Raw genomic sequence first — 20267 nt, forward strand, 5'->3', positions numbered from 1 at the left:
CCTATTTAAACATCACGTGGCAGGAATTGTTCAGCAAATTACCTTAATTTGCAAAACTGCCTTCGTGAGACGTTTGCAGCTGTTTCACTTCTTAGGAAAATGATTCATATTGTTTCAAAGACACAGCACTTGCACAAGGTCAAAGCATAATCTATAACGGCAATGAGTAATAAAAATATAACATTTTCAAATTTTGCAGAATACAAGTGCACATTGGAATTTGTGAGAAGGTAGCCAGGTATAGTGGGAGGGAATTTTGAGGTAGCTGACATTTCTACCCTTTTGAAAATGTTAATATATTCTTCTTTTCTCTCTCCTCTTTCTTAGTCTGTATTGCTCTTTTCTAAATTATTAAGCCCTTTCAATGTGACCAACCTCTTTTAGTAAGTTTCTGTTACATTTTGATCTAATTTAATCCTCATATACATTCTCATGGTAAGCTATAGTTATTTATATTTTAATGACTAGGAACTATTGAGGCTTGAAGGTTTAAGGACCTCTGACACGGACTTGGCACTTTTCACTGAACTGAAGCTAACACTTCACAGTCCTTTGATGTACAGCCTTGGAAAAGAACGTCACTTAACCTTCTATCCCTTTCAAATGTTTTTTTCCCCATATGTGACAAGTAGTAAGAACGTCTGGCCTGTCCGTTTCCTGTGCATTATGGGTAAACATGAGAGTGACTTGGGATGATGGAAACACAAGAAGGGGTTGAATATGCCGCTTACATTTATTTTTATTTCGAAATTATGTTTGTATATGTGTGTCTGAGTATATTTTGTGCATGTGTGGGCAGTGCCTGAGGGAGCCAGGGAGGACATTGAGTCCCCTGGAGTTGGGGTTACAGGGGGTGTGAGCTGCCTTATGAGATTCCGGGAACTGAGCTCAGGTCCTCCGGAAGAACAGCAAGTGCTCTTAACTGCACAGCCATCTCTTTAGCCCCTAATAAGTCACTTTGAACGTTTCTTTTATTACTTCAACGAGCGTCTCCATAAATAACAATATACTTAATAGAAAACCACTTTCAGGTTGTCCTCTGCCTCCAAAGCCACATATGGGCTGGAGCAAATACACATAAGTAAGGAAGCGTGGAGCGTGACAGTGGACTTCCTGTTCTGTAACGTCCCCAGTTTTTACTGAATTCTGAAATTAGGTCTCGTAAGTGGAAAAGCATAGACTTTCTATTTCCCAGTTTCAGTTCTAGGGAATAGTTACACTACAGAGCGCTCAGCTCCCACAAAAGGTGGAGGGTACTGTGTGAAACATGGATTCATGACTAGTATACATGTGATCATATGACCGCCTTATATTTTATAGGTGGAGTATTTAAAATATATAGGTATATATATTCTATAGGTGATATGTTTTTCCTAATTTTTATGCCCATTAATGATCCTTAATTATAAACCTCAAGAAGAGCTCAGGGTGCCTCTTCAGTGTGTGCTGTGTGCCTGATTCGCCCTGCCTGGGTTACACAGCACTACATTATGTGATGGCAAAGCTTACAACTGCACCTGGCCTAGGATGGGGTGGGCTTTTCAAGTTGCATTAGATGCTGTCTGCGAGAAAAAGAAAGAAAGAAAGAAAGAAAAAGCCAGATGAACAAAAGAGTACTTTACGGCTTGTGAATTGTCTCTCAGCAAAGGAGGTTTGTGTGTCTAATTGCTTTTAGTTGTTTTTGTTTGTGGAGCTCCTGCAATTTCCCTGGGCCAGATTTTTAGTCAAAAGAGAAGTACCAGAGTGCTGAGGCAACAGCTGTTTCCAGTCCTTCAGGGTGGCGATTCCGAGCCCAGCCATGCACTCTTTCTTGTGAAATGATGCTTCCTGGCTATACAACTCTGTGCCCTTCCCCTGTGCCATTACAGAGAATGTCCTTATTAAAACAGGGCCGTTGAGTAGACGGCCAGAAGGAGAAAATATCTGACCTCGTGCAGGGTCGCCAACCCTTCTCCGAAGTAGTCTGAGGGTCTCCTTTTATATAAACCTCACCGTGTCATTTCTCCTTTTAAAGACAGGAACAATGCTTTAGGCGGCCTTTGTATTTTCAACCACATGTAGCATCTTGTCAATTCTAAGCACATGCTATAGCAATCAGAAGCGCTGTGCTGCCTTACACAAAACCCTATTCATCCCTGCTATTCATCTAATTTCCTTCCATTTGGAAGGTATGTGTGTGTGCGCGCGCACACACCTGTGTATAAAGCCATATACACGTGTGTGTGTTTATGTATGTAAATAAAAATGTATACTCTAAGTAGGCCTGGTGTTTACTTGTAGAATCTGAACACTTGGGATTCAGGCCAGCTTCAATTCCATGGTGAATTTGAGACTAGCCTGATTACTTAAGAACCTGTCTTGGAGCTGGGCATAGTGGATCTTGTACTTGGGAGGCAGAGATGGGCGGATCTCCCAGTACGAGGCTAGCCTTATCTACATAGTGAGTTACAGGACAGGGCTACACAGAGCCTTGTCCCGGGGTTGGGGGTGGGGGTAGGGTAGGGTAGGGGGAACAAACCTGTCTCAGAGGTAAAACAAAAAAGTCATGCACACATAGACATATACACACAGTATGAAAGACTCACTTGGCTGGATTACAATGCCTATTTCAAATTTAAAACTATGTAATTTTGTTAATAAAATCTTACAAATTGAATGCAGTAACTGAGTTCAGAAATTAAAATCTGCTTAAATGTGGTATCAGGGACAACAGAGAAATAACAGAAGGAAAGGGAAGGAAGCCCCAGCCAGGTTTTCTGCTTAGTGTGTAGAATCTGTGCTGTGTGTACATTGTGTTATGAAGAGCAGGGGGAAGAAGGTAAACAGGAGGCAAGAAAAAGGATATTATTTAACATGGACACAACTCTGTTAGGCGAATTTACAGTTTTTTTGGGATAATACGAGCAAAGAAGATCAACATATGGAAGAAATCTTACTTTATAGAAATGAAGTTAATATATTAAAACACTTCTGTCAATAAAGATAAGGAACCAGACCCCCTCACCCCGCATTCCCACTGTGGAAAACGGGCATGGTGTTGCTGGCATGGCTGATTACCTCAGCAGTCCAGAGAGTAATTAGTTCATACGTTTGGAGGCTGCTGCTGCTGCTGCTGCTGCTGCCGCCGCCACCGCCGTGCAAACTAGATGTTGAGTGAATGCAAGGAATGAGCGTTTGGAGGAAGCACAGCCATCTTGGCTCCACGTTCACATTTGATACTGTAAGTCACTGAGCACATCACACAGAGCCTTCCAGCGGGTAGTTCGCCTTTCCAGATCCACTGACATGTACTCTGCAAGGTATTTGTCTACAGGGCATACATGTTTGTTTGTTTATTTTGTTTTTGTTTTTGGTGGTGCACGCCTTTAATCCCAACACTTGGGAGGTAGGCGGATCGCTGTGAGTTTGAGAACAGCGTGGTCTACAAAGTGGGTCTAGGACAGCAATGGCTACACAGAGAAACCCTGTCTTGAAAAACTAAAAAAAAAAAAAAAAAGTATTCCCACAGTCTTTTTTTGACCCCATTTTTTGAAAATACATCTTTTGTTCCCCTCCTAGGTGGATTCTTATTTAACTTTTACAATTTTATTCAAATAGCAGTTTGTCAGGGAAGTCTTTCCGTAGCTGCTGTCCCAAAGCTACCCAGAGTGTGGCTCACCCTTAGCACCGGTGGCTGCTTAGACAGCAGGGCACCTTGGGGACTGTGCTTTCTAGCCACAGCCATCTTTACCAGTTAGGTTCCTTCAGAGGAGCTTGTGCAGTGAAGTTCCTGGAAGGCCAGAAGACAAACCCAGTGTAACTTGCTAAATCTCTCACTGAATTCTGCAACACTGAAGATTGTCACGTTGACTCGGGATAAACTTAGCGATAACCAAATTGTGTAAGTTCGAGCAGTTGCCTGAAACGGGTGTCCTGCGTTTACCACCAGGCTACTTTATTTTTCCAACAGGATCATCTTGGTGTTTATATTTGTCTTGTTGCTTGCTCGCCAGAAGATAAGCTTTTCCCGGGTTGATACCAGGTCTTAGAGATAATAAAGAAGGGTTAGGAAGTTTTATGGATCAGCCTGGTGAAGCTGGGCTGCCACAGACAGACAGTTCTCTGTTATATACTGTTTTTATGAGGAAAAAAAATGCTTACGCACTTATAGTCTCAGGAAATTAGTTTCAGATTTTTCAAAAAGCTTTTGGGAACCATAGCTGGAAAATCTCCTCTTATTTATCCATCCCTATAAACGTCTTCAAGCAAAAATTGATGGTGCAAGATACAAAATGAATTCATGTAAAGATTATGCTGTTTGTATTGACTATGTAAATGTCTCTGTCACTGCAAATGGCAGAGAGCACAGTTGACAAGACAGATGCTTCCTATTTTTATGTTTAGATGCGGGAACCTTGGACACGTGGGAGGGTCTTGTTCTTCGTGGTTTGAACTTTGGAATGGAGGCTGATGGTGTTCAGTTTGCATTTAGTATGTGTTAATTGCCTTTAAAATTCTGTTTACTGATTTTATTGAGTAACTGGCAGTTGTGATTGACTGACATAAAAACCATAGTTTTATTGATGGTGCTTTTATGGCCGTGGCAAGACAATAGCCCTGATAATGAATGCTTGGCGAATTATTTGAAAGTTTTTGATAGTTTTGGGGGAAGGGTCATTAATCTACTGTCATTTGCAAGACACCCTGTGACATGTGTCATGGCGCTCACTGGCCTTGGAGGAAATGGAAGGAAGCAAACAGCCTCCCAGATGGAGAAGGAGGGGAAGCAAAGTATTCCTGCTGCTCTGAGGACCAGAGTTCATCGTAAAGTGTGTATATGGAGGGCAACTGGGATGCCTTTCAAGGATGGGGAGCGGTTGATAATTGTGCAAAGGAGGGCTGAGGGGAGCCTGCAGTGGCACCAGAGGGAGCTGGGAATATAACGTCTTTAAAGGGGATGTTTAAGTTGGTTTCCACTTACTCAACAATGACCATGCCACCTGTTGTTTGGAGGCTGTCTCTACCTAAGGACCGAGTCTAAGGAGTTGGTGTGGTTGTTGCCTATATACTTGTCTTTTTTTTTTTTTTTTTAAACTTGATAGGATGACAAAGAAAAGCTTTATGTTGAATAATACTTTGGCAACTCTTCATTGATTTATTAATTTACATTATTCAGGGCACTTCTTTGACTTATGCTAATCTTTTAACACCTGCTAGCTGTGATTCTGGCCTAGATGGGACTATTGTTGCGTTGTGAATGCGTGACCCTTAGAGGGGATGTGAACATAGTCGTCCCAAGGGGCTACACTCCCAGTGCTTTCAGAAGTCAGAAGGCTGTGCCATCACATTTGATTGTCACATTGTGCTGACTCATCACCTACGGAAAGTTCCTGATCCCACCCCACAGAAGAGCACAGTGCTGATGTGATTTCTCACTTAGGTGTGTAGGGAACTTCATTTGGGGGGCACAGCAGCGTAGCCCAAAGTCAAGCTTTAACTAGAGTTCTGCACAATTTGTCATGCTCGCTCTGGAAGTCCAGCAGGACACACTGGTGACTCTCGCCTCAGTGGCTTTGTTTTGGAGTCCCGACTTTTTCTTGGTGGTTCTTTGCTGCTCACACAGCGGCACTTCCAAGCAGAACCAAGGTGGCATACCCAGTCCTTTAAAGAGACGAGTTGATACATAAAGATGCATTAAAAAATGTCTACCTGAAAATGCTGTCTTGGTCTAGGTGCCATGGCGTGTGCCTGTAATCCCAGCACTCTGGGAGGCAGAGGCAGGTGGATCTCTGTGAGTTCGAGGCCAGCCTGGTCTACAAAGCGGGTCCAGGGCAGCCGGGGCTACACAGAGAAACCCTGTCTCAAAACAAAAAGAAAAACAAAAATGCTGTCCTGTTAAATATCTAAGACTCCTTCTGTCCTTTTGCATTTAGGCTGTCCATCTGGCCCAGGCGAGCTTCCAGATTGAAGCCTTTGGCTCCAAGTTCATTCTTGACCTCGTACTGAACAAGTAAGTATGCAGCAAATTCTCTGAGGAAGCAAGGCCAGTGAAACCTCATTTCTTAAGGTTCATCCAAACCCCGTCTGTGCTGAAGCAACTGATCTTTTCTAGTCCATTATTTGGCAGAGAATACTCGAAGAAGAGTGGTAAGTCGGAATGGTAGTGGTGACTTTATTTTCTTTTCCTGAAAAAAAAAAAACTTTAACATGTTATATGTCCCAAATCAAAAACTTATATACTATGATTTTTAGTACCTTTTACTGAATTGCTGATAATTTGATATCTTCATACATATAAGTCTCCTTTCCACATTCATATTTTATTTTCTTTTTTTAAAATTTTTTTATTGAGACCCACTGGGTTTAACCAGGATTCTCTGTGTGCCTGTGGGGTTTGAAACCATCCACTAGAGTCTGGTGGGCTTGTCAGTGGGTACATAACTGAAGAAAATTACCATCCTTCCCCCCAGAATCCATCAACAGGAGGCATAGGGCCCTGCAAGCCCCTGTCTGATCCATGGTTGACTGTTAAGGGGCCCAGTCTTGACATTCTGGTTTTAAAAGGCGGCAATATGTGACATAATGCTGGTTAATTAAATTCTATCAGTAATAATTACTATATAAGAAGCATAATAAATTACTGAAGCATAATTAGACTTAAGTCTAGAAATTTCTTTCATTTTACTTTTTATAATGCAACACACACGACTTATGTAGGAAGAAGAACGTAAACAATGAGTCACGAAGGCCTATTCTGAGAAGGTTCTTTGCTTTGTAATTTGCACCAGTGTGCGTTCTTTGAAACGTTGTACGGATGGGAATTTGCCCATTGTCTCTGTGCCTGTGTTTGTGTTGATATTTAAATGCTTTTTCCTAAATTGGAACAGTTTGTACAGGTGTTCTTGTGTGAAGTGTGGACAAGATTCTTTTTTTTTAAATTTTTTATTAATTTATTCTTGTTACATCTCAATGTTTATCCCATCCCTTGTATCCTCCCATTCTCCCCTCCCTCCCATTTTCCCATTATTCCCCTCCCCTATGACTGTTCCTGAGGGGGATTACCTCCCCCTGTATATGCTCATAGGATATCAAGTCTCTTCTTGGCAACCTGCTGGCACTCAGAGCAGGTGGACAAGATTCTTGCCTTAGGCAGGACTGCAGAGTTCCCACTGAACCTGCCCCGAGCATTTGGTGAAGGTGGTTTTCTCACGTGAGTCTCTTTACTTATAGCGACTCTAGACAGGATTTTCAGCTCTCATCAGGGGTTTAAACAGGACTACGCTTTGTAAGGAAATATTATTTAATGCTACCAGACACAGGAATGCAGGTGCCTGCAGCCCACTTCTGAGGAATTGCAGAAGACTATTAAATTTCCTGTATGCCAAATTCTGTCAGCTCTGCAGAAACAAAGTTGCGGAGTAAGCTTGGGTGCTCCTTACTCAAGTGTTACCGCAGCTTGAAGTCAGAATGAATCAGCAGAACTCGGACCTTCCGTGCTAAGGATATTGCAGGTTTTCTTCCTTGGTTGACGTCCAGTTCACCGTGCTATGTCAGCAGTGTGCCTGCAGCAGAGGTTGTCTTGCCAAGTCTTAGGCTATGTTGAGCACCAGGATGTGGCTAATTTTAGTTCGTCTCAGCCCCCTACTTACTGGATGCTGCCCTAGGTGCAGGTTGCAGTCAGTACTGCAGTGTACTTGGTAGCGCAGCTCTGCTTACTGCTGCACCACCAGTGCTGCACCAACCGCTATGGATTCTGAATATTAAAATACCACGACTGCAGTAGAACTTTCCAGAGAAGCAATGTTTGAGAAAGGGGCATACGGAATGCCCTAGGGTCCTCAGAGTTATGAAGGCAGACCAGAAAATATTTCTTACTGACATTTAACATGCAAAGGAATCAGGCTGAACACCTATTATGAATATCCTTGCTTGAGGAACTGGGTCTAGCTGGGGACGGTTGATAAAGAGATAAAGTAATGTTAGAAGAGTGTAAAGTGTGTTGTGCTAAAGGTTATCATGGAATGCTATGATCGTGTGACCAAACCCGAAAGGATTACTCCTAGGTGAGCACAAAGCCAGTAAACGCAATCAGTGAGAACAGGTTTATTACTTGCAGCCAAATAAGGACAGCACTGGGGATAGGTTAATTCCTTTTGCACACAGAAGGCTGGGGATATCATTTGGAAGATTCATGAATATTCATATGGCTAGGAGCTGTTGTCACGTGTAGACGCTCGCATATTCCTGAGCCTGTTCGGTGGGAGACATTGAATAAACTTCTTCATAAATCACATGTTTAAAAATGGTGGGTGGGAGCAGCCAGAGAATATGAATTCTCATGTAGAGAATTTAACATTATAATGAACAAAGTTTACTCTGGTGGCATGCGCGCGCGCGCGTGTGTGTGTGTGTGTGTGTGTGTGTGTGTCAGGGGTGGAGTCAGCCATTTTGCTGGATTTAACTGGTGCCATCTCTGACGACGACAACAACAACAACAACAACAACAACAACACAGTTTGAAATGATATCAGTAGCCACTTACAGGGACAGCATCTTATTTTGTATGCACCTAAAGTTCTGGTTTTGTAGCTGTCACTCCAAGGAGAGGCAGCTCTTTAGCCTGGAGGGTGTGAAAATACATGCTAGAAGGGGAAAGGTTGGAGACCTGCCTTGTAAGACGCGGGGTTATCAGCAAGGGAAGTATTGAGATATGGGAGGAAGAGGGAGATGGAAAAGATGGAGGAGTGCATCCGGGCACTGAAAGGCCTCAGATTTGGGGGTAAAGAGAGCCATAGGATGGATTGTCTTTTTGGGTAAGATGTTTATTAGAGGAATCGCCAACACTGCAGAGAAGCAAACTGGTATGGTGAGGAGCTGAAGGGAGCTAAGGCTAAGCAGGGGGTACCTTCTTAGGGTTCCAGAGAATGGGGGGCAATCTCATGCTATGAAGTTGATTAGCCCGTGGCTGTGCTTGCAATCAGGTTGTTTCTGATTCCCAGGCAGCAGAATTGGGAAAGCTTACGTTCTTTAGTCAGTGTGTGTTTATCATACAAGATGTGTCACTTTAGCCCCTGATTGCTAAATGTGCTTGGTAAAATTCCTTTGGTGGAAGTGAGGATTGCAGACCCACAGACAGCATGGCAGGGTGCCTGTCATGTCTTTTGAGGCCTGGTTAGGACCCAGCCCAAATTGAACAGATCTGTAATAGTAGGTGATAAGAAGTCAGGGGCATGTAATGCAGTGCACGAAGGGAGGGTTGGCCTTTTGTTGAGATGTCCACAAATTACAGGGATAAGACAGAGAGGGATGATTCTAGATCTAAGCGTAGGGGTAGCTCAACTTGTTGGGGTCTAGAGGCTCACGCCATGGCAAAGCCAGTCCATAGGAAATGAGTAAAGGGCTTGTTCAATGGCCAAAGAACGGAAAAGAGGGCACTTTGCTCATAAATCAGTCTTTGAGTTTCAAGGAGTTGAGGCATTATGGATGTACCATACTGAGGAAGAGAGATACGTTATGAAAAGAGTGATTCATCCGAGAACAGGTGAGAACTGCCAGGAGCCCAGAGCTACCTCTTTCCACTTCCTTTCAGAGTCTGGTATTTCTTGATGTGGAGATGAAGGAGAGAGATCAGGTGACTGGGGCAATTTATTTCTGAGTGGTCAGTGTGTCTGTTTGCAGAGCTCAGTAGAGTTGGAGCCAAAGGTTAAGACAGAGGGAGAAGAGGGGGAGGAGGGGGAGGAGGAGGAAGAGGAGGAAGAAGAGGAGGAGGAGAAAGAGGAGGTGGCAGAAAACAAAACAACCAACTAAACACAACAGCAGAAAAACTAACAAACCCCACACAATGTGAAGAAAAAGATGTCAAGCAAGCTTTTCATCCTTTTCCAGTCACCCCAGAGGGCATACTCAGGTTGTAGTAAAGAGACAGCAGCCTTAAAGCTCCTTAAAAAGTGACCCGGGAACCACTATGACCATAGACCACATAGCAGAGATGTTACCCATGGGGGAAGTCTAGTGGACATTAAGAAAAGTGTCACCCAACTTTGCCTGATGTTCAAAATTTGTGATGTTGTCCTAAAAAGCAGAAGAAGCTTGGGTGTTTAAAACAGTTTTTCCTTGATAAGAAATACACGGACAGTCTGGTATTTATGCTCAAGTGCTCGGGAGTCATTCCCAAGACTGTAAAAAGGGGTGGGCGGGCATGGTGGTGCACGCCTTTAATCCTAGCACATGGGAGGCAGAGGCAGGTGGATCTCTGTGAGTTTGAGGCCAGCCTGGTCTACAAAGGGAGTCCAGGACAGCCAAGTCTACACAGAGAAACCCTGTCTCCAAAACCAAAACAGAAAAGGTCATGGGTGATCACAGGCAGTGCCAAGAAGCACAGGGAGGGGGCACTTTAAGAACTTTTAGCTGGTGAAAATCATTAGAATTGGTTTGATGGGATGACAAAGCAGAAAAAAAGAGTTTAATCCCACAGAAATGTCTTGATGAGGCAGTTTGTGTCTCGAGAGTAGTTGGGTAAAACTAGTAGAGAAATGGGAGTTGGAGGGAGTCGCCTTGCGAGTCACTTCTGTGTAAACATCAATGACAAATATGTCTTTAAAGGAAGGAGGAGAGGAGGAATAAAGAGAGCTGGGGGTGGGGGGTGGGCAGAAGGTGGGGAGAGGAGACAGTTTTAAAACTCAAAAACGTGAATTCACGTCATGATCTGCGGTTGAACGCTCCAGTAAGTTAAGAAGCAATAAACATCCTTTGGGTTTTCCAGTTGATTTGTCACTGGTGGTTGGAACAGAGAAGATTTCGTGAAGCTGGGTGTGTGACGGGGTACCGGTTACAGAGCTGGGGATGAAGGAGAGAACATAGCTTGGGGGACAGCAAATGGCCGCTGGAGGACTGGATGAGGGGAAGAGTTAGAAGAAGGTGTGGTACTAGCGTTTCTATGATAATGGAGCACTTTGATAAACTGAGAGACAGAGGTGATGAGGACGGGTTAACGATAAGAAGGGTTAGTCTGTGGAGCAAGTGCTTAGGCGCCATTCTCTGCTGCGTGGAAACTATACCATGGCTCATGCAGCATGATTCCTATTGCTCCAGTCTCAGTCTCTAATTTAGAAAAACAGCAGGACTTGACGCTCTTTGACCATTTGGATGCTAAAATTTTCAGGCCACACAATTGGCTCCAAGGTGAGCACGCTTTCCTGTTTGTTAAAAGGCATGGGCCTGTGATCTCAGCACTTAGGTAGCAGAGGTAAGAGGATCAACTGTGTGTTCAAACCCAACCCTGTGTAAGCCCTAGGCCAGCAAGTGCTACATAGAAAGACCCCGTGACCAATGAATAATAAAATAAATGCTTGCATACTACTGACCCATAGGCAAGGCAGAGGAGGAAGAATTCTCACTGTTTGCCAGTGTTGAAACATTCTAGGTTGTTAGCCAGGCAGGGACGTTATTGTGGTGGGTGTCTTGAAAGGGAGAGCCATGCTTGGGTGCAAACAGTAGGAACTCAGCAGTAGGTGGCTGTAAACTAAACTGGGGGCCTTCAGACGTAGACTATGGAGGCTAGGAAAGCTGCCTTATTAGTAACCAGGTGAGCTGAGAGAAGCAACGCAGGTTGGAGTAGCTGGGTTCGTGTTGAAAGCTGTGGTGGACCAGCAGGCATGGGAGAGGCAAGTCGGTGTGGGATTTGGAGTAGCACTCAAACCCAACGGAACATCCTCCTGTGCTCGTAGAGCGCTTTTTTGTTGCTACCTCTCCTATTCTCCTTCTTCTAGGCGGTGCTGCTGTGTGGGTACACAACGAGAAGACAACAGGAAAGTGGTGCATGGTGACAGTGTGCAGACTGAGATGACTTCAGGGGTCTCAGGGTCTCTGCAAGGATGGGAATAGCCCCAGTAGTGAGTTAAGTAAGAAAGAAAGGGCAGGGTCAAAACAAAACAAAACAGCAACAACAACAAAAAAGGTGTTACTATGATATATCCAGGAAGGTAGTTCTGGATTTAGAAGAGATCTTTGTTTGGATTTTCTGGGACTCGGGTGTTTTAAGATGAACATCTAGAAAACACCGATTTACAGAAGCATCTGCACATGGTAATTTGCTCATTAAAAACAGTTCATGCTGCACTCTTGAAAGAAGGAAACAACTTCACTAAAACCCTTTCAGTTAGGTTAAATGAAGAACCCGACTTCCATGCTGACTGACGCGGCTAATTCATCCTTCAGTTAGGCAACACTGTGAGCATTTAGTTGGTGTGAAATGCCGTGCTGAGCAGCATAGGGAAGTCAAAACTGTGTGAGAGGGGTTTCCCCCCACTCTCCCCAAGAACCCAGAAAAAAAAAAAGGAATCCAAGATAGAGAAATGAAACTAAAATGTACACAGATGGTATCAAAATACGAAATGATCAGCCCCCAAAACATACATGCGCATAACATTATAAGGACTGAGAAGGCTGTTTTTTTATGTTCAGGAACACCCTCCCCCCCACATGCACACCCGCCCCCCAACAACAGTGGAAAGAAAAGAGATCATGAGTTTGAAAGAGCGCAAGGAAGTGGGTACATGGCAAGGTTTGGAGGGAAAGGGAAAAGGATGTAATTATAATCTCAAAAAGTAAAGAAATCTTAATTAAAAGCCAAAATATGATGGAGCGTAACCGTGACACCTAGGTATTGAGGGAAGTTTCTCTCAGTGGGGGGAGTGGGGGGGCCTCCGAGGTTCGCAGGGCGTTGCTGTATCCCTGCAGCACGGATCCCTGCCGCTGGATTCTGAGGCGAGGGTCCCAGGACATCACGGATAATGGAAAGGTGAGTCTGGGAAGAGAAGACATTACTGAAGTGAGGCTGTTTGCTTTCTGCGGCCACCTAAAGATCTTGCCTGGAGGCATCCTAGGACCATGCGCTCTCAGATCCTGCCTGGCAGCCATCGCGAGGCAAAGTTTTCCAGTTTTTCCAGTTTTGTTCACCAACTGCCCAGACAGTTGTTGGCTGTGAGTTGCTTCTGGGGGAAGTGAGTCTTCGCTACTTCCTTCCGGGTAGGACAAACGCTCTCTCAGGCCGTTTCTCGGGTATTTCTTCAGCTGCTGGTGAACTGTGTACTCCAAACTCGAGTGGGCTCAGATCATTAGGCTCCTCCCCAAATTCTTCAGATAAGGAAGGATGTCTTTTCACACAGTTGAAGTTGGTCAGTGAATGAGGGAAACAGAAAGATGCTATCTCTTGGGCTTGGGGCAGGTTTGGGGCAGGAGTGCTAAGGCTGCTGAGCTCCTTCCTCAGAGATACGGAACCCAACAAACAGCAGACCAAAGGCCAAGCACCTTCTGGACTTTTTCCTCATTCTAAAGGAGAGTCTCAGCTTTGTTTTGATTAATAATGTGCTTTTCAGCCCTGCAGGTTTTTGGCTGTGGCTTCGCTTGGTGGGGAAGAAGGAGCTTGTGAGTAAGAAACAGGCCTCTCCTACCTGATTTTGGTTATGTGAGCAAATAGGACCAGGTGCAATGAGCGACAGTAGGAAGCAGACGGCCCAGGCCTGGCCCCGGGCTGTGGGGTTCTCTGGATCTTGAATTCTGGACTTCCTAACTCCTGTCCTAAGATGACTGCTTTGTGTCACCGCACCCTTGGGACGTTAGTCTCACTGCTGACTTCCTTTTGCACGTTTGAGGGAGCGAAGGGAATTTGGGATCTACGTTTTCTCGTGGAGGCTTCCACTTTCAGGGCCTTAGTCTGAAGAAGTTAAGAGTAGCCAGTGTGGTCAGTGCACGGGAGCCATTTCTGGATTCCGCCTCTTTAGATGCTGCTACTTTGGGAAGATGCTTCTTTTCTTAGTTTGAGGCCTGTGCAGAAGGAGACTTTTGAATTATACTAACGATGGTGTCAGTAGACCTTTGCCTAAGCCCTTTATCCATATTGTGTTTAAACTCCTTTAATAAGCCATTAAAGGAGATATAATCCTCTTGTCTGCTTCTGGGCAATCTGAGACCTGGGGACACTCGGTTGCTGTTTGGAATTCTGGCCTGCTTGGGTTGTGTCCAGAGCTGGCCTATCATAACCTAGTGACCTGGGCCTGGCTCTTGGGATGTCATATGTTCATGTTGACTGACAATCTTGATCAACATTTAACAATATGAAGAGCACACACAAGAATCCGGTTGCATTTAAAACAACCCTATGCCTTGAGCGTGGCCTGTGTTCAGGAGCTGACTTTTCTCTCTTCCACAAATTAACATGCGAAGTCTTCGTGAACTTCAGTACTGCGTCAAGTGTGACGGAGTAAGGTCTTTTAAAAGGCAATTAGTTAAAACACAGTCTTTTGGGGAGACAAAACTTCAGTATGACTGGCTTCCTCACGAGAACAAGAAGCCTGAAGAAGTCATGACTGTTCAGAGAGAAACCACACGAAGATCAGGAGACGGTGGCATCTGTAAGTCAAGGCGAGGGCTGCAGAATTTAACCAGCCTTGTTGGCACCTCGTTCTTGGCCTCCCTAGACAATGAGGAGATAAGTTGTTTGTTTGTTTGTTTAAGCCACCGTCCTGGTACTTTGCTTCTGGTTTGTCAGCCTCCAGACTCACCATGCTGATTACGTCAGCCAGGGATGCAGTATCAATGCCACTGTTAGGGAGTCTGTTTGTCTCTTACAGCTGATCATCTGTCACTCCCAAGTGCTGGTTTGAGACTGAGATATCTTTTGCATCTAGGTATTTTTTAGGAAGACTTGAACTATTTTGATAATGTCAGGAAAAAAAAGTTTCGTAATAATAAGGAACCTTAGGAAGCAGTTTTCAGGAGTATGAATCCTGATTGGGTGGTGCCACATGTAATAGGACATAGTTGGATTTCATGCACATGGCCTGGAGTAGCTGTGGGCAACTTCCTCCTGCCGGGGAAGGAGTTGCTCCGATCTTTGCCATGTCCTCTCTGACCAGATAAGTACTTAGCACATCTCACTCTGGAGAGCTGGAGAGCTCAGCTTGTGTTGGATGCCTTAGATATTATTTGCTTCTGATGAGTCATCTTTGTGTTGGTGGATCAGGGCCAGACACTGTGGAAAGTTTGAAATAACTATTCTCCAAATATTAGCAGGCTCTAGTTTTTAGTTATTTACAATGTTTATCCCACCTACTTAGAAAGGGTCTGAGAATAGCTTTCACAATTAAATACAACAACATTAGCAGCAACATTAATCACAAGCGTTGTCACGCACACCTTTAGTTCCTGCACACAGGAAAGGCTAAGGCAGGCAGCGCTCTGTGAGTTTGAGGCCAGCCTGGTCTATAGAGAGAGATGAAGGCCAGATAGAGTTACAGCTTAGAGAGATCCTGTCTCAAAAAAAAAAAAAAAAAAGAGAACAGAAGCCACAAGCTAAGCATTGGTATTTCTCCCCGTCCCTCCCTGCCTCTGATGCTGAGGCTTGAACCTGGGCTTTGTGCACGTAAGCCAGGTGCTCTTCCTCCAGTCTACTTACTGACTTTTGAGTTCCACAGACAGACAAGATGTAGCTAAGGCTTGCCTTCTGCTTATCGTAAGAGGCCCTTCGGCCTCAGGTCTTGCTGTCTATTGACAGCAATTGTCGTGGGAGAATCCTCAAGGCTGAGAATATCAGAGTGGCCTCAGGAGCTAGTTTTAGATTTTTTTTTTAGATTCCAAGAGGTGATCTGATTGTGATGGCCTTGAAGAGAGAACCTGGCAGCTACAGCAGAGAGAAAACGTGGCAGCTAAGAATTTATATCAAACTCAAAAGAATCTAATTGTCTGCCAGTGGCATCTCTGGGCACTTGTTATCCAATCCAGGATATAAAATACAAACCTAGTGAACTAAGGAACTATTTCTTGACTGCTGGATGAAAGGAGAGCCCGTGTAGGCAACCAATCCGAGGTGGAATATGGCTAAAGAAACCAGAACATGATCCGTTCTTCAGAGCATTTCCTGGGTTTTGAAGACAAAAGTCATACATAGAAGTCCTAGCAGAGGTTAGTCATGACAAAATAGTGAAAAGCGCAGTGTCCTAGGGGACTTGGCACTGGGGATGGGTTAGTTGCAGTAGTCACTGACGCTGGATCTTAATTTTCTGACAGTTGAATGAGAAAGGCAATATATGCTGGCTGGTATAATTTTCACTAGCTGCTAAGAGTTCACCTGTCTGTCTGCAGATAGGCATATTCTCCTGCCAAGAGGAACTTAGTCTTTGGTCCTGGTATGATAAGACATCTATCAGCATCATAGTTAGTATGGATAGCGATCATCTTGCAAAGGGTCAGTGGTAATGCTCGAGTGGACTTCCCCTACTGACCTTCCGTATGAACCAAGCACATAAAGTTCTTCCTGACATGAGTGAGAGGACCAGTACATTTCCACTGATGGAAGGAAGCTTTTCATAAACCATCTCATGATGTTTATTGCGTGTCTGCTGAGAGCCAGGAAGTGTTAAGATCCCAAGAGGAGGGATCTGTCTTCTCCTCACGAAGCTTCCAGGACAGTGGAGGAGAAAGATAGGTTCCCAGGCACTTAATGAAAGTCCTAGGAGTGCTGTCACAAGAGTGCAGGTGCCTTTAAGCTCACAGGAAAGACACTTAAGTTAGATTAAGGGTGCGAGTGCCTGTGGAGTTAGGTGTTCGTGGAAATCGGTGTTTCAAATTAGACCTCAAGTTTGTTTTTAAGAGTTGGGCCAGGTAGGGATTTGAATGTGGAGACCTAGATGCTTGGATTCAGAGAAAATGAAAGGGATTTGAATGTGGAGACCCAGATGCTTGGATTCAGAGAAAATGAAAGGGGGCCCAGAGAAGTGACTCAGCAGTTAAGAGCACTGGCTGCTCTTGCAGAGGGCCTGGGTTCAATTCTCAGCTGCCTTTGCCCCACCCCCCACCCCCTGGCAACTGCTTGCAACTCCAGTTCCAGCAGATCTGATTCGCTCACACAGGCGTACAGGCAGGCAAAACACCTGCATAAATTAAAAACAAAAAAATTTTTTTTTTTTTAAAGAGAGGACACTAAGGTCAACGAGATAAGCAAACTTACACAGCGATTCCTAATGGCAGCTGGTAGCAGAACTTGGGACTGTCTATTGTCAAAGCCTGTAGGGAGGAGTTGAAGCATCACCGTAAGTTCATTTGCAAAATAACCCAGAACAATAGAAATTTATTCCTGACGTTCTGGAGGCGAGAAAGTCCAGGTTCAAGGTGCAAGAAGATCTGAGTCTTGTGAAGGATGTGTGCTTCAGGGGGAAGGACAAAAAGTGTGTCCTCACACTGGAGAAGAGATGAGAGAGGGTGAGGTGGCTCCCTGAAGCCTGTCCTGTCCTGGCATTAGTCCCATTTTCTGTGGGCAGAGCCCTCAGAGCCTTGTCATCGCCCCAGAGCCTACCTCTTTGTGTCATCACTCGAAGGTTAAGTTCCAGTTTGAGTTTTGGAAGGATGCGTGCCAGATGTGTTTGAAAAGTCCTATAGACGTGAACCTTAGAAAAAAGAAACAATATAGAAACTGTCTTTTCACAATCTTTTGTTTTTATAATTTCTATTCCATCCATAAGTCTAGCCCTAAACAAGGATGTGTTAAACTTTCCTCTTGATTCTGTATGGATTTGTATAAAGTCACAGTTTGATACCAGATAAGATGGCTCATTAAGACCCTTGGTGGGTTTTTTGTTGCCAATAAACATAGCGTTACTTCTAGCATATTTCTTTCGGTGATTCACAGACCAGATTCACCATACAAAGCCATTTCTCTGCTCTTTTTAAATTAATTATAAATTAGAAGCCACGATATTAGAATCCTAACTACATCTGGTTATGACTTGCTTATTAAAACGCACGCTTCAGAAATGTCAGTTCTAATTCATCTCCCCCGATGACGCCCATGTGCTTTAATGTTCAGGCTGTTTTAAAAGAAAACAACTCGTAGAGGCTTAATTTTTTTTTTTTTTTTTTTTAGCGAAAACCTTCAAGCCTAATTTAAATAATTAAAATTGCATTTACCTTTTCATAGGGATACCATTCAAATAATAGGCTAAAAAAAATCTCTAACACACGATGCAGGACACGTTTTATTTTTTCCTCATTTTTCTTCTGCCCAAGCAAGTCCACTCATGCAATAAATCAGACTTTCCTATGTGACTAAATGATTTTTATACCGCAAGGACAGACTGTATTTTTTTTTTTATAAATCCCTGTTTTATTTTTAACATAACTTCTGGATTTATTAGGATGTAAGTAAGAAAACTATTTTTTAATAAGATGCACTGTTTTGTTTTGGTATCTGCATCTGTCATAGGTAACTACTGTACTCAAGCGGATAGACATACTAATTACTCCATCACCGGCACCACTGTCTTTTCTGTTCCCTTTCTTCCTCCTCTTTCCCTCTTCCTTTCCTCCTTCTCTTTCCTCTTCCACCCCCTTCTCCTTTTCTTTCCTCCTTGCACTCATAACTTGTTAAATGTGAGAATGTGCAAAAATTTACTCTCTTCACAAGCTCAAGTACACAGCGCAGCATTTTCATACGGTTGCATATGACTTACTCAGCCACCTCTTAGTACGTTATAGTCCTGGAAATTCTTCATCTTGGTTATCTGACTTCCTTCCCCTCCCCTCCCCTCCTCTCCCCTCCCCTCCCCTCCCCTCCCCTCCCCTCCCCCTCCCCTCCCCTCCCCTCCCCTCCCCTCCCTCCTCCCTTTCCTCCCCTTCCTCCCTCCCCTCCCGTCCCCCCCCTCCGTTCGTTCCTTCCTCCCTCCCGTTCATTTTCCCTCCCCTCCCCCCCTCCCTCCCCTCCCCTTTCCTCCCCTCCCCTCCCGTTCGTTCCCTCCCCCTTCCCTCTCCTCCCTCCCCTCCCCTCCCCTCCCCTCCCCTCCCCTTCCCTCCCCTCCTCTCCCCTCCCGTTCATTCTCTCCCCTCCCCTCCCTTCCCCTCCCCTCCCCTCCTCTCCGCTCCCCTCCCCTCCCCGATGGTTCCTGCCTATTGTTGTTGTTTCTCCACAAAGCTGGACTGACTTGGCCTCAAGATCATGCTCTCCTCTTTAAAGACAATTCAGACAGTGGTACCAGTGGTCTTCATCTGACCTTCCCACCTCACCCCTCTTCTTTCTACTTTCTACACAGTGTTTGGCTATAGAACAAGAATGAGACTAAACCCTAAGGAGCCACAGTTTAGGATTGGATCAGGGAAAGGAGGGGCTTGTTCCTGAGGTTTTAGGCTGAGTAATTCAAGGATGACTAAGTCGTTCAGGCAGGAAAGCAATTCTTCCTGAGCACCCATTAATTTTCCTAGATGAGTCACCAATCTGCAGTGTTTACTAACTGTACAAATGATAAACTGTTATCTAGTTTGCATTTTTTTCCTAACTAATGTCTCTCCCTGACGCATCTTCAACAGCATTTTAAAAGCTGCAGAAAGAAGTTCTGATGTCTTAGTCGGAATTAGAAACACACTCATGCCTCGTTAGCTTCGTCCCTATGACGTCATTAATGTAGGCTTTAATGTAGTCACTTAGAGACAGCAGCATTTTCAGGAGTAAGTACCCTTGCTACTTCCTCATTTAGCTTAGCACTCCTGGGCTGTGTGTGCTTTTGAGTTTGTGAACTGTGTGAAGAGAGCAAACAGCAAGAAGCCATGAGATACTCCTTTTCGTAAGGGCAGTTTGAGGCAGGGTTTGCAGGTCTGTGGATTCAAGGCAGGAAACCGTTTTGTACCCAGCCCCACGAACAGAATGTTCATGTGACATGTCCCTGCTTTGAATGCGTATTCTGCCCACACTTCCTCAACTGGGAGATGGCGGATCCTTACTATGGAAGAAAGCAAGGTCCATCTTGTCTTTTGAGAGTTGTGTTTTAATCACAGCTTATCACTTACCTAGTGGCTTTCCGAGCTTCTCAGTCTATACAGTTTTTTCTTCGTCCCTTGTTTCTGAGTGAAAGGGGACTGCCCATGAGCTGTCTGTCTCTGTTGGGGCTGGCTGAGTGTATAACTTTTGAATTTCTGCTTCAAAGGTGGAGGGGTTTACAAAGACTTCTTCTTGGCTGATGAAAAGAGCACTCATTAAGACACATCAGCGGAACTAATAGTGCACCTGTTTTTGCACTTCCCGTTTCTAAGGACAATTTGCACTTTATTTATTTATTTATTTATTTATTTATTTATTTCTTAGGTTTCTCTGTGTAACAGCCCTGGCTTTGTAGACCAAGCTGGCTTTGAACTCACAGAGATCCCACCTGCCTCTGCCTCCAGAGTGCTAGAGTTAAAAGCGTGCAGCACCACGCCTGGCTCACACTTTTTCAATAGGCTTCTGGGGTTGGTGCCTCAGGTAAGGT

The 20267-nt window shown here is 44.5% G+C and overlaps 1 protein-coding gene across 2 annotated transcripts in view; it reads left to right on the forward strand.

Annotated features, from left to right (window-relative positions):
- The window catches only part of Adam23 (ADAM metallopeptidase domain 23), a 144795-nt gene that overhangs the window by 25596 nt on the left and 98932 nt on the right, over nucleotides 1–20267 (forward strand). For both annotated transcript variants that reach the window (XM_051153932.1, XM_051153931.1), the window contains exon 3: nucleotides 5913–5989. In XM_051153932.1, coding sequence (XP_051009889.1) covers nucleotides 5913–5989 — 77 coding nt within the window. The remainder of the gene's footprint in view (nucleotides 1–5912; nucleotides 5990–20267) is intronic.

Source organism: Acomys russatus, chromosome 12 (assembly GCF_903995435.1).
Source record: "Acomys russatus chromosome 12, mAcoRus1.1, whole genome shotgun sequence".
Lineage (NCBI taxonomy): Eukaryota > Metazoa > Chordata > Mammalia > Rodentia > Muridae > Acomys > Acomys russatus.